Source organism: Nicotiana tabacum, chromosome 22 (assembly GCF_000715075.1).
Source record: "Nicotiana tabacum cultivar K326 chromosome 22, ASM71507v2, whole genome shotgun sequence".
NCBI lineage: Eukaryota > Viridiplantae > Streptophyta > Magnoliopsida > Solanales > Solanaceae > Nicotiana > Nicotiana tabacum.
The window spans coordinates 1009208-1021990 of NC_134101.1; the positions used below are offsets into that span (position 1 = coordinate 1009208).

Here is a 12783-nt window from a genome sequence, read left to right on the forward strand (position 1 = left end):
TCTAAGTGGGTGGAAGCCCGGGCATACAAGAAGGTCAGGGAGAAGGAAGTCATCGATTTCATTAGGGACCACATCGTATGCCAGTTCTGAATGCCGACCGAGATCGTGTGCGATAACGGGAAATAATTCATCGGCAACAAAGTAAGCAAGTTTCTCGAAGACCATAAGATCAAAAGGATCCTATCAATACCCTATCACCCTAGTGGAAATGGACAAAAAGAATCAACCAACAAAACCATACTCCAAAACCTCAAAAAGAGGTTAACCGACGCCAAATGAAAATGGAAGGAAATCCTACCCAAGGTCTTATGGGCATACCGTACGATGGGGCCTCCCCGTTCTCACTAGTTTACGGCGCCAAAGCTCTAATACCGGTCAAAGTGGGGGAACCGAGTCTTACGTTCCGATATGCAATCGAAAGGTCCAACAACGAGGCCATGAATACGAACCTGGAAATGTTAGATGAAAGGCGCAAAGTCACCCTCGTCCCGTTGGTTGCCCAAAAACAACGGATCGAGAGGTATTACAATCGAAGAACCAACCTTCGACACTTCAATATCGGGGATTTGGTAGTAAGGAAGGTTGCGCCAAACACGCGAAACCCAAACGAAGGGAAGTTGGGACCGAACCGGGAAGGTCCGTATCAAATTATCGAGATCACCGGAAAAGGGTCCTACAAACTCGGAGCAATGAACGACGAGCAACGACCGAACAACTGGAATATAACTCACTTGAAACGATATTACTGCTAAGGTATGGCCCCATTCATTTCTTTTATTTACATTTTGAACTAACACTTGCAGGTAACCAACAAGGAACGATACAATTTTTAGGCCTGAAAACACGCGTTGTACTCTTTTTCCCTTGGACCGGTTTTGTCCCAAATGGGTTTTCTGGCAAGGTTTTTAACGAGGCAATAATGGATCGTGCTAACTTAGAATCGAAGGTCGGTCATGAATCGGTGTCAAAGATCGCACCAACAGTATTCGAGGCTTCTCTATGATCAACCTCGAACACTGGGGGGCATTACCCTCGGATAACGACTTTAGCAAGGAAAGAGACTGTCATTGAACGGTCTCGGTTCGATCGATAGGATTTACTTTAAGGGCCAAACGGTCAAATGAACTGTGCCCGCATATAATGCTCGAGCCCTGGCACAAAGCATGTACACATGTGTAATTATTACGCATAATAATAAAAAAGAAGTCTCTACCTTGCGGATAAATATTTTGTCCCTTAAAAAATTTCCTATTTTCATTTCTTAAGGAATTTCCTACATCCGACCCCCTAAAGGTATTGAGCCCAACGACCGCCTTAATTCGAGTTCAAACGATCACTCCCATTCGGGGACTGTTATATTAGGCAAGCCCAGATAACTTGGGGTAACAAGCCCACTGGGCAACACCCAAACTAAAAAGTCTACGGCCATATTAAAATGGCTCGGAGACATTCGAGACCAGTAACAAAAATAAGGCCTTCAAAATTTTCTCAACCGGTTCTACATGCTACCCTCGGCAAACTGTAATCTAAAACATTACAAGTACTTTGGGGAAAAGTTTTCGGTCATACCAAACCCCCACGATGCCTTAAACAAAATAATTTCGAAGGCAAGGCCTGTTTGAACCCACGAACATGACCTAACTATTTCATGCTAAGGCATTTCGATCTTTGCAAATTTAAATAATAAAGCAAAGGAAAATAAAACTCAGAGATTGTCGAAGGGAAAAAAAATCCTTGTATTATATATACATATAGTCTTTACAAAGGTTAAACGACTTTGACAAAAATTACAAAAGTACACGACTACAAAAATACAAAAAACAAAATAAAATGTACAAGGCACTTAAACTATCTGGTCTTCACCGGGGGCGCCTCATCACCGGGACCATCGGGGTCCTATTCACTCCGGACTTGCCGGAACCCTCAGAATCTTCCTCTTCTTCATCCTCGGGGCAAGCCAATATTTTGGCCTCAGCCTCAAGCCTCTTAGCGATCTTGATCTCGGCCGACAAATCAAAACCCCGAGCATGAACCTCCTTAAGGGCCTCCCTTCGGGACTGCCGCTTCTCGTACTCGACGATGTCTTTCAAGCGGTCCTGGGATGCCTCGGCATCAGCTTTATACTGGGCTACCATCTAGTTGGCATCGGCCTTGGTTATTTCAGCCACCGACTTGGCCACTTTGAGCTCCTTGGCAAGGGCTTCCCGATCGGCAACAGCCGAGCCCAGTTGAGATTGGAGTTCTTTGGCTTTCTGGGACTATGCCTCAGCCTTCTCCCTCATCATTCAAAAGTTGAGCCTCCGCAGAGGCAAATTACGCCCGGGCAGTTTCCTTTTTCGAGGCCAAACGATCCATTTTTCCTTACCACTCCTCGGCCTCGACCTTGATAACGTCCATCTCAGCCCGAAGCTGGTCGATCCGATCTATCTTCTGTTGGACCTGTGGGTTCTGACTGTTAGTTACCGAGTCTAGCTCATCGTCACTAACCTCAAAGACTTTTACTTGTTCCACCAAGTCGGCATGTTCTTTCTTCGCCATATCCAACTCGGCTGGAAGACTCTTAGCCTCTTCCTTGTGTTTCTCACTGAGAAGTTTGTACATGTCTCTCTTCTCAGTAAGTTATTTGGCTTCGGCCTCGAGGAGGCTCAGCTCTTCTCGGAATCGGAGGAAGGTCTCGTGATGAAGCACCAAGGCCTGCGAATATAAGGAGAAATATTAAAAATCACTAAGTAACCAAAGCTGGAAGATGAAAAGGTTAGTAACACCTTACCCGATTCAACGCCTGTTGTGCTTTGTTGAACAAGCATGGGGAATCCAGCTCGTTCATCTTAACCTGGTCCTCTTCAGTCACCAGGCACCGAAGGTAACTAGCTACCCCGACGGGTGCAAAAAGGACCTGGGCGTCCTCCGGAATGCAGATAATAATCGACCGCTTCTGACCGGGATCGGCACTCGGGGCAGGGAACCGGTTGACCAGTCTCGGGTTTGAACTAGACCCACCTGCCCCCGAGGGAAGGTTTTTCCTTGGTACTTCTAAGTCACCCAATCTGGTGACATCCTCCGTGGCGGTAGAGTCCACGCCATCAAAAAGGTTTTGGAGCAGATTGTTCACTCCATGGACCCCCTCGTTCGATCGCTTCTTCGTCGTTTGAGCTTCAACAAACATTGAGTCCCTGTATGAAGGCGATCCCGTTATGTCAATAATGCCGGGTAGGACAGAACCGGCATTTTGAGGGCTCTCGACCCCCACTGTTGCATCAGCCTCTTGTATTTGTGAGGGATTGGCCTCTGTTGTTCCCTCCCCGGATGGCACCCGTTGCTCGGGGGCTGATGGCTCTCGGGCCACTAAAATTTTATCCTCTTCAGACTAGTCCCTGAGATGGTGGAGTAAGTTTGAGTCAAGCACTCGGGAGCTGGAGGTTTCCTTCGGCTTGCGGACCAGCCTCCTTCTCGGTTTCTTTTTCTTCGAGCTTGGGGATCTCGGAGCCCTCCTCTTTTTCTTTTCTCCGGCCTGCACCAGAGTAAGGGACTCAATAGGCAAGTCCTCGTCGCCAACCTGAGGCCTAAGATCGACATCCTTAGGCAAACATGAGATAGAAAGTAAAGAGAATTAGGACTTGATAGTAAAAGGAGAGGCCTAACACGGCCAGATCGGAAAGGGGATCTTACCATGGGAACAAGCCTCCCAACGACCCTTCGAGAGTTCGCGCCACGAATGCTCGGAGTAGGGCATCTGAGAAACAATTCCCTCGACCCACCTCTCAAGTCGAGGAATAGCTTTGGAACCCGAGCAACGGCTGCACCATCACGAACACCAATAAGAAAAGGGGAAGTAAACATAAAAATCAACATTCGAAGGGAATTTCCACTTACGTTTTGTATTCCACTTCTCGGGGAGCAACATGAGTTCCACCGGAATTAGGTCCGAGATTCTCACCCAAACAAAACAGCCTTGCCAGCCTCGATCTCGTTCCTCATCGATACTAGAGAACGAGGCTTTGCTGGCCCGGCGTACAAGCTTTATCAACCCCCCTCGAAATAGTCAGGGACTGTACAAGTGAAGCAGGTGATCCACGGTGAACCGGCAACCGTCGATTTTGCTCATGAAGAACCGGAGGAGGATCACTATCCTCCACATTGAAGGATGGATCTGACTAAGCCACATCTCGTACCTCTTGTAGAAGTCTATGATGACCGGGTCCACCGGTCCCAATGTGAAGGGATAAGTATAAACACTCAGGTATCCCTCGACATGGGTGGTAATGGCCTCCTCGGGGTCAGGGACCACTATTGTTTTTTTGGCCCGTAGGGAGGACCTCTTCGGTAATCGAACAGTTGTACCTCGAGAAGTCTTCGCATCGGCCCAGTACAGAAGAGGCATTTTCAACCTTAAAATCATTATTTACCAATCATCCTTCGAGGGTGAACATTTTCAAAGGGGGTTCCTGTGCTGGTTCATCGACGCCAGTACGCGAAACAGTTTCTTTTGCCTTAGTTGCCAGGCGCGAAGCAGAATGTGTTTCTTTTTGGGGAACGGTTTTTGAGGTCTTTGCCATTTCTTTGAAAAATGGAGGAGAAATAGAGGAAGAAAGGAAGTTGGAGGCTTGAGATGAAGATGTAAGAAAATTCTTGCAAAAGATCCCAAATTAACCAGAGTATAATCACCAGAGAGTATCAAAATTTTAAAGATACGAGGGTAGAAGGTTTGGATGTAAAGTTAAAATGAACAAATGATGGGGTATTTATAATTTTTTAACGGCGGTTCACATCCAGGAGTGGCCGACCGGCAACTAACAAATATTTAATGCCATTAAGACTTGACTGACGAGACGTTTCGTTTATTTTTTCATTTTTGTTGCAGGGTATCGAAGTAAGAATCGGAAGCTCATATCGTTTCTCATCGTCTACTCTACGAAAAACGAGGGGACTATCTGTATACGGTCGAAATCGAGTTCGCCTACTACATGGTAGGTCAGGCTCAAAACTTGGCAATAAAGGACTGAAGGTTGACTCCAAATCCCACCAGACTAGAACCCGGGATCAGAACACCTGCCTTCGGGCTCGTAATCCCGGAGTCGACCTTAACCCCGTATGAGCTCGAAGAAATATTGTTAGCATTACCAATAGAAGACCGAAATATCTGTGACCGGTCGGATATTACGGCGGGAATCTCGTCATGTATCAATAAAGAACCGGCGATCAGCAAATCAAGATATTTTTACCTTTTATAAAAATTATACCTAAAGTAGGACTCCTCTACTATATAAAGGGGGTCTAATAATTTATTTAACAGATTGTAACACGCAAAGCAATATATTATTATTTCTCTCTTTAAGCTCCTATTCTACTGTATCTTGATACTGATCGAAGGGCATCCAGTTCAAGGGTGGCAGTTTTGTAGAGCTTCATCTTTGTGGCTCAGAAAAATAACCGAGGTGAATTTAGAAAAATCATCTACTATAACAAAAACATACTTTTTACCACCTATGCTAACAGTTCTAGTAGGTCCAAAGAGATCCATATGCAATAGTTGAAGAGGTTTTGAAGTGGAGACAATATTTTTGACTTTAAAAGAGGATCTGGTTTGTTTTCCTAGTTGACATGCATCACAAATTTGATCTTTAGAAAAATCTAGTTTTGGAAGACCTATGACAAGATCGTTTTTATAAAGATTATGAATAGTATGTATGCTAGTATGACCAAGTTTTCTATGCCATGCCCAGGGGTCATCAAGAATGGAAGATAGACAAATCTGATTACTAGAGCTTTCCAAGTTACTGATAGTAAAAACATTTTTTCCCTATTTCCAGAGAGAATAACTTTACATGATTCATCTTCAATAAACCAACCATGTTTTTTGAACCGAACCTCATAGTCATCATCACATAGTTGACTAATGCTGAGAAGATTGTACCCAAGTTCTTCAACCAGATACACTTCATCTACATCACATGTTGAGCTGAGAGAAACTTTTTCAACGCCAATTACATTTCCTTTTGATTTGTCTCCAAATGTAACTGTTCCTCCATCTAGTCTGGTGATAATTTTGAATAATTGTTTGTCACCAGTCATATGTCTCGAACACGCACTGTCAAAATATTATTTTTCTTTTTGATTCTTCTTGCGGTGTTCCTGCAAAACAAAATTACTTATTTTTAGGTATGCAAGCCTGTTTGGGTCCTGAATGGTTAGACTTCTGAGTGTTAGCTTGACTAATGGATTTAGGTCGCCATACCCATCTGCTGTTGTCTTTGATCCTGCAACGATAAAAAGTGTGACCAGGTTTTCCATAGTAAAAACACAATGAATTTTTTTTGATTTTTAGAGTCTCTTTCTGCTCTGATTTTGTTCCTGCACTGGTTAGTGTTGTGACCATTATTACCACAATAAGAGCATCCCAGAGAGTTTCTAGTTCTAATCAAAGATGTATGAGGAACAGTCTGATTTGATTTGACAGAACTATGACTTGTGGATTTTAGTAATCCATTCAGTTGAAGTTTAAGTTCATTAACTTCATCTTGAAGCGTGTCACGCTCAATTTCACATACTTCTAACTTCAGGGCCCAATCTTTCTTTTCTCTTTGGATTTTTCTGAGTTCTCCTAAAACTTTTTCGATTTCTGTAAGAGCAATATCCACAAAATCTTGAAGCTCATACCAGTTGGGATACGAAGGAAGACGTACCTCACTGGTTCCTTTGTCTGCCATAAAACAGAGTTCGTCGGAGTCTTCTTCCTCATCTGCTTCATTTTCTGCCATGAGCTCAGGCTTATCTGAGTCTTTATTGCTATCTTCTTTTGTGACCATGAAACACATATTTGCAATTTCTTCATGGTCATATTCTTCTTCATCGCTACAGGCTCCACAAGACTTCTTCTTTTGAAAGTTCTTGCTTAGTTTTTTTTTCAGTTCTGGACAATCAGCTTGAATGTGTCCGTATTTTCCACATTCATAGCATCTTCCATCATTTTTATCATTTTCATTGCTCGTCCTTCCTTTTCTGAAGTTTGATCTACCTCTTCTGCTATATCTGTTTTTCCCCATCATGCTTGTGACAATTTGGGAGAGCATGGCTATATTTTCATCATGTTCTTCCTCCTCTTCTTCATTTTCTGATTCAGCAATAGTTGCTTTAAAGGAAACCGTTTTCTTCTTTCTTGTTGAATTTGGCTGTCCAAGTGAGTTTTCTTAAAGGCAATTAGATCACCTCTAAGTTCATCATAGGACATTTTGTCAAGGTCCTGATATTCTAGAGCAATAACTTTGGGCTGCCAAATTGTGGGTAGACTTCTAAGGATTTTTCTGACCTGTTCTCCACTTTTGATTGGTCTACCAAGAGACTTTAAATCTTCAAGGATTTTACTGAACCTGGAGAATATTTCTTCCACTGATTCTCCATCTTTCATTTGGAATAGTTCATAGTCATGAACTATAAGATTGACCAAGGCTGAAATTATCTCATTCGTGTGGTTTGAATTTACTTTGTCATTATTTATTTCAATTGCAACTTAATTTATCGCATTGTGTTAAATTAATTCACGTATTTTTAAAATCACGTACAAATTCAATTATTATTCGATTTTGAGAGTAAACACTCCCCGATCACGGCTCTCCCCCGAATCAATGTGAGCTGTGCATCGGATTGACCTTTTGTATCGAATAAAAAAAATTGGTTATTTGGCCAAAATTCTACTTCTATTGTTTATTCATCATTTGACTGGTACTCTATAGAAAACGCCAAAACCTATTCTTTCGAAACGCTTCCATTACTGCAATAATCCAAAACCCAGTCCTTTTCCTCCTCTTTCAGTAATAAAACCAAAAGCGTCATAGCCATAGTTCTGCTTTCTGCATTAATTCCACCTCTCCCTTTCCACTATATTTTCTCTGCTCTTTCAATTTTTCAAATTGTGAATGATATGCTTGGTATTTTCTCGCCATTTCAATTTTCTTATCCGTATTTTCTTTCGAAATTTCTCGGGAAAATTAGTATTTGAATTTCTGGTACTTCTAGAACCTTCATCGCTTCTCCAATGGATAATGCAGCGATTCTAAAACTCGCAGTCTCAAATGCGTTGGGAAAGTTTTACGCATTGTTGAGTTGTGCTTTGTGCTTCTTCTGTTGTCATGGATTTCCACTCGCTTACCTTTCGCGGTGAAAATCTCCGGCGAGTATTTCCGTCAACTCATCGGTGTACTACTTAGTCCTTGCTTCATCTTCATCCTATGCAACTTTATCGTCCTCACTCTCCTCTTGAAGTCCGGCGGCCTCTTCTCCGGTGACTACTCTTCCACATTCCGCAATGTCGATGAAACTGAACTCTACGACTCGTTTCTCAAAAAGTCGGAGTTTTCGTCTAATTTTTCGTCCGAAAAGGAAGATGTAGAGATTGTGTACGAAGACAAACAGATGATATTTGAAAAGAGCTCAGTGAAAAATGAGGATTCACGTGGTTCCGACGAAGAACCGGAAATGGCTAAAGTTAAGGCAATGGAATCAAAAGGTCCGATAAGGAGAACGCAATCGGAGAATCTGGATAGGAAGAGTGTAGAGGAAATTTGCGTGAAGTTTCGGAGACCGGAGACAGAGAAGTGCGTGAAAGTTGAAAATTCCGGCGAGGTATCGCCGTCAACGGAGACAGCGTATGGAGTTGACGGATTAAGTAATGAGGAGTTTCAGAAGGCTATAGAAAAGTTTATTGCTAAGCAAGTCAAGTTTCATCAACAAGAGAAGTTGGCTATTGTACTTCATAGCCAAGCTTAGCTAACTTCTAAATTCAAAAACAAAAAATGAATACTGAAAATTAGTGCGAATTATTAGTTTTATTCATAAATAATAGGAGCCGTAGATTTGGTATTGAAGCAGGGGGTACTAATTGATCTGAGCCGTTGATAATTGCATAGAGAATGAAGATTCCAGAAGTTCCCAATGCATGCAGTTGATCGCTGCTTTTAGAATACTGAGCTGGTTTTTAACTTCAGAGAGATTATTAGAAAGTGTTTTGTTTTTGATTTTTTTCGTTTTCTAGGTTAGTATTGAAACGGAGAGATGGAAATAGGGAATGTATTCTCAAATTCCCACTAGCTATTGTATGCTAATTTCAAGGTATCTTACTATCCAATATTGCCAAAACTTCGTTTCTTGTTTTGGAAAGAGGAATATCTATATTTATCTCGAGTTCGAAAATGGGCGGCACCTGAAGAGGATGTACTGTAAGTAGTCTATCCTACTGCTAGTATCAGTGACTGACAGGGCTAGTTCTAACGGTGTATCTACCCTACTATTAGTATCAGTGACTGATAGGGCCGTCTACCCTACTGTTAGTATCAGTGACTGACAAGGCCGACTCTAACGGTGTGTCTACCCTACTGTTAGTATCAGTGACTGACAGGGCCGGCTCTAACGGTGTATGGGGTAAGGCAAGTGACTTAGGCCCCCCCCCATTTTTTAGGAATAATATATATTTTATAGGTTTATAGGTTTTTCTTTTTAAAAATAAATAATATATATATATATATATATATATATATATATATATATATATATATATATATATAGTACTTTTGTACTTTTTATATAAAAAGAAAGAATTTTTTTATATATATTAATAAAGTAAAGCTTAAAATACTTTAATTTGATTTGACAACTCTACTTTTTACTCTTCTTCCCAAGTAATCCCAATCCAACATTTCAATTTCATTTCATTCTTCATATTTTAGAAGACATATCTTCTTCATTCCTCTTTATTTATGCTCATCTTCTTAGTTATTTCTATTAGATTTTTTTCTTTCTCCAAAACTCCAACAAGCCAACTAGATATTTTGGAATCAAAGTCTTCAAACTTTTTGAATCAGTCAGTCATTGGATAATATCATTCTAACTTTCTCTAGTGTTATTTTTATTTGTTATTTATTATTTATTAATTTTACTCTGTACATATTATTTATTTAAAAAAAAAATATAAATATGCATCCGGTTATTCAAAACCATCTTGGCACCAATAGCTAGATTCTAGAAAAATAAATTTTAAATAAAAATATATATTATAACATTCTTATAAATGCTTAGGCCCCATATTAAACTTTCGCCTTAGACCCCACGTGAGCTTGAGCCGCCCCTGGTGACTGATTTCACGGCTTAAACCGATGGCTTATAGATCATATGGAGACAACTTTATCATTATTCCAAGATGCACTTTACCTAAGGGGTTTTGGATAAAGTATAGTACTAATTAAAATATCCCAGCTCTTAGGGTCTATCGCAAGCAAGTATTGATCTCTATCGTTAACAGGGTATATATTCCCTCTCGTCAAAAACAAGAGTCTGTATTAACCAAAACTAGATATATACTGTCCACAATTTTACCTACCTTTTGTCTTAAGATCATTGAATCAATTTGTTGGATATATTGTTTCAAGTTTAATTTGAGGTTCAACAACCATTGTCGCCATATATATATATATATATATATATATATATATATATATATATATATATATATATATATATATATATATATATATATATATATATATATATATATATATATATATATATATATATATATATATATATATATATATATATATATATAGAGAGAGAGTTCATACAATTGGATAATGAAGCAATTTTTGTAAAATTTGCCTTCCTTTTAACTTATCAGTATACGGTTCAAATCGAACTTGCCTAATTTTGTATGACTAACCGAAATCGGGGTGACAGATTAAGGCTTGGCCTCGGTTATATCGGACCATGGTACGGAGATGGATTGGTAAGCACGTGGAACAATGACCGATCAAGATCGAGATCAACCGTGATCGAGACCGAAGCGAGAAAGAGATCGAGGAGATCGAAGGAAGCCTGTTAGGTCGAATAACAGAAAGCCGAGATATCCGTGATCGGGAAAGGATCATGGCAAAAATTTCGGCACGTATCAAGTCGAGACGGGACATTTAGCCAATCATGGAATTTCCTTCTGTAATTAGAATTATACCATAAATAGGATTCCTCTACTATATAAAGAGGGTCCTAATTATTTTGTAATCATCATACATTCACGCATAATCAAGCAATATACTACATTTTTCTCTCTTAAGCTCTACTATCCAGTTCATACTTTTCCAATAGCATACTCAGTTGGTTCGAGGGCGATTTAGCTCGAGGGCCACAGTTGTTCATCACATTGGTTTGCTTTATTTTAATGTTAATTTCTAGTATTAATTCTCATATTTTCCATTTTGTGCCAAGTGAAATCACATATCCTTAAAACTATTTATAAGTTTAATTGTTATCCAATTTTAAGGGTAAACAGTTTGGCGCCCACCGTGGGGCTAAGGATAATAGTGATTGCCTGGTACAATTTTCGTAACACACATTATTTTACACTTGTTCTTTGAAGTGTCTTTGATTCCAGGATCAACATGTCAAGCTCCTAAGTAGCACCCACACACACAGACAATAGCCTTGGTCTTGATGTCGAGAACGAAAACATAGCCGCCCCAGTAAACGGAGTACCTCATGTCAACCCCGATGGAGTTCCGGCCATGGTCCCAATTGACGTCAGCTCCCATATTGCCATTAATGGGAATTTGGGCGTCGATCCCGAAAATAGCATCTGCAGAGATGCTCGAACAGCCGATCAGAATGCACAGAGTGCTGAAGAAGGAGGAATTAGCCTTCGAATGATATTCAAAATGTTGCAGACTCAACAAGCTGCAATAACACAACTCCAAAATCAGAATCAGGATTGAGCTCGAGCCATCACAAGAAGTTGTTCATATAGCCGAATCGGTAACAAAGAGATCGAATGGAGGAGAATCGGAGACTCATCCTGCTATCGTAAAGATGCTCGAGGAACTGACGAAGCGAATCGAGATTGGGGAAAAGAAGATCGTGGAAAACGATAAGAAAGTGAAAACTTATAATTCCAAGGTCGACCAAATCCGAGGGCACCTCCGATATTGAAAGGACTAGATTCTAAAAAGTTTGTACAAAAACCCTTCCCCCCAAGTGCGGCTCCGAAGCCAATCCCTAAGAAGTTCGGTATGCCCGAGATTCCAAAGTATAACGGGACGACTGATCCGAATGAACACGTCACCTCGTATACATGCGCCATCAAAGGAATTGACTTGGAAGATGACGAACTTGAATCCGTATCGCTGAAGAAATTTGGGGAGACTCTATCAAAGGGTGCCATGATATGGTACCATAATCTCCCACCTAATTCTATTGATTCATTTGCTATGCTTGCAGATTCCTTTGTAAAGGCGCACGCTGGAGCCATTAAGGTTGCAGCAAGAATGTCAGACCTCTTCAAGGTAAGGCAGAGAGATAACGAGATGCTCAGGGAATCCGTATCTCGGTTCCAAATAGAGAGAATGGATTTGCCACCGGTCACCGGCGATTAGGTTGTTCAGGCCTTCACTCAAGGTCTCAATGCTCGGAGTTCCATAGCTTCGCAGCAGTTAAAGCAAAATTTGATCGAGTATCCAGCTGTCACTTGGACCGATGTACATAATCGATATCAATCGAAGATCAGGGTCGAGGATGACCAACTAGGAATTTCCTCCAGGTCCGTTTATCCTAACAGGTCCATGGATAGAATCAAAAGGGATATCGATCGAGAGCCAAGGTCGAATAGAAATCGATACCAACCGTACAACGAAGATCGAAGAAGCAGCGGGTCTGGACGAAACTTTGCACGGAATGAGAGGAGAAACGATCAGGTCAAAGTTCACGGGGACTCGTAAGCAAATGTGGTTTTGACAGGGATGTCGGGCCCAA

At 41.0% G+C, this 12783-nt stretch overlaps 2 protein-coding genes across 2 annotated transcripts; one reads left to right on the top strand and one right to left on the bottom strand.

Annotated features, from left to right (window-relative positions):
• Positions 1-4409: 4409 nt before the first annotated feature.
• Positions 4410-7836, bottom strand: LOC107789075 (uncharacterized). The gene is made up of 6 exons (XM_075244601.1): positions 7770-7836; positions 7307-7398; positions 6383-7169; positions 6236-6257; positions 5761-6034; positions 4410-4628 (listed from the first exon to the last, which is right to left on the bottom strand). Exons 1-6 carry the CDS (start codon positions 7834-7836, stop codon positions 4410-4412), a joined length of 1461 nt encoding a protein of 486 aa, XP_075100702.1.
• A 204-nt stretch (positions 7837-8040) lies between these two features.
• LOC107789074 (uncharacterized) lies at positions 8041-9093 on the top strand (the record flags this gene model as incomplete). The annotated part of the gene is made up of 1 exon (XM_016610840.2): positions 8041-9093. A coding segment is annotated over one exon (723 nt), but the record flags the coding sequence as incomplete, so codon positions are not given.
• Positions 9094-12783: the final 3690 nt, after the last annotated feature.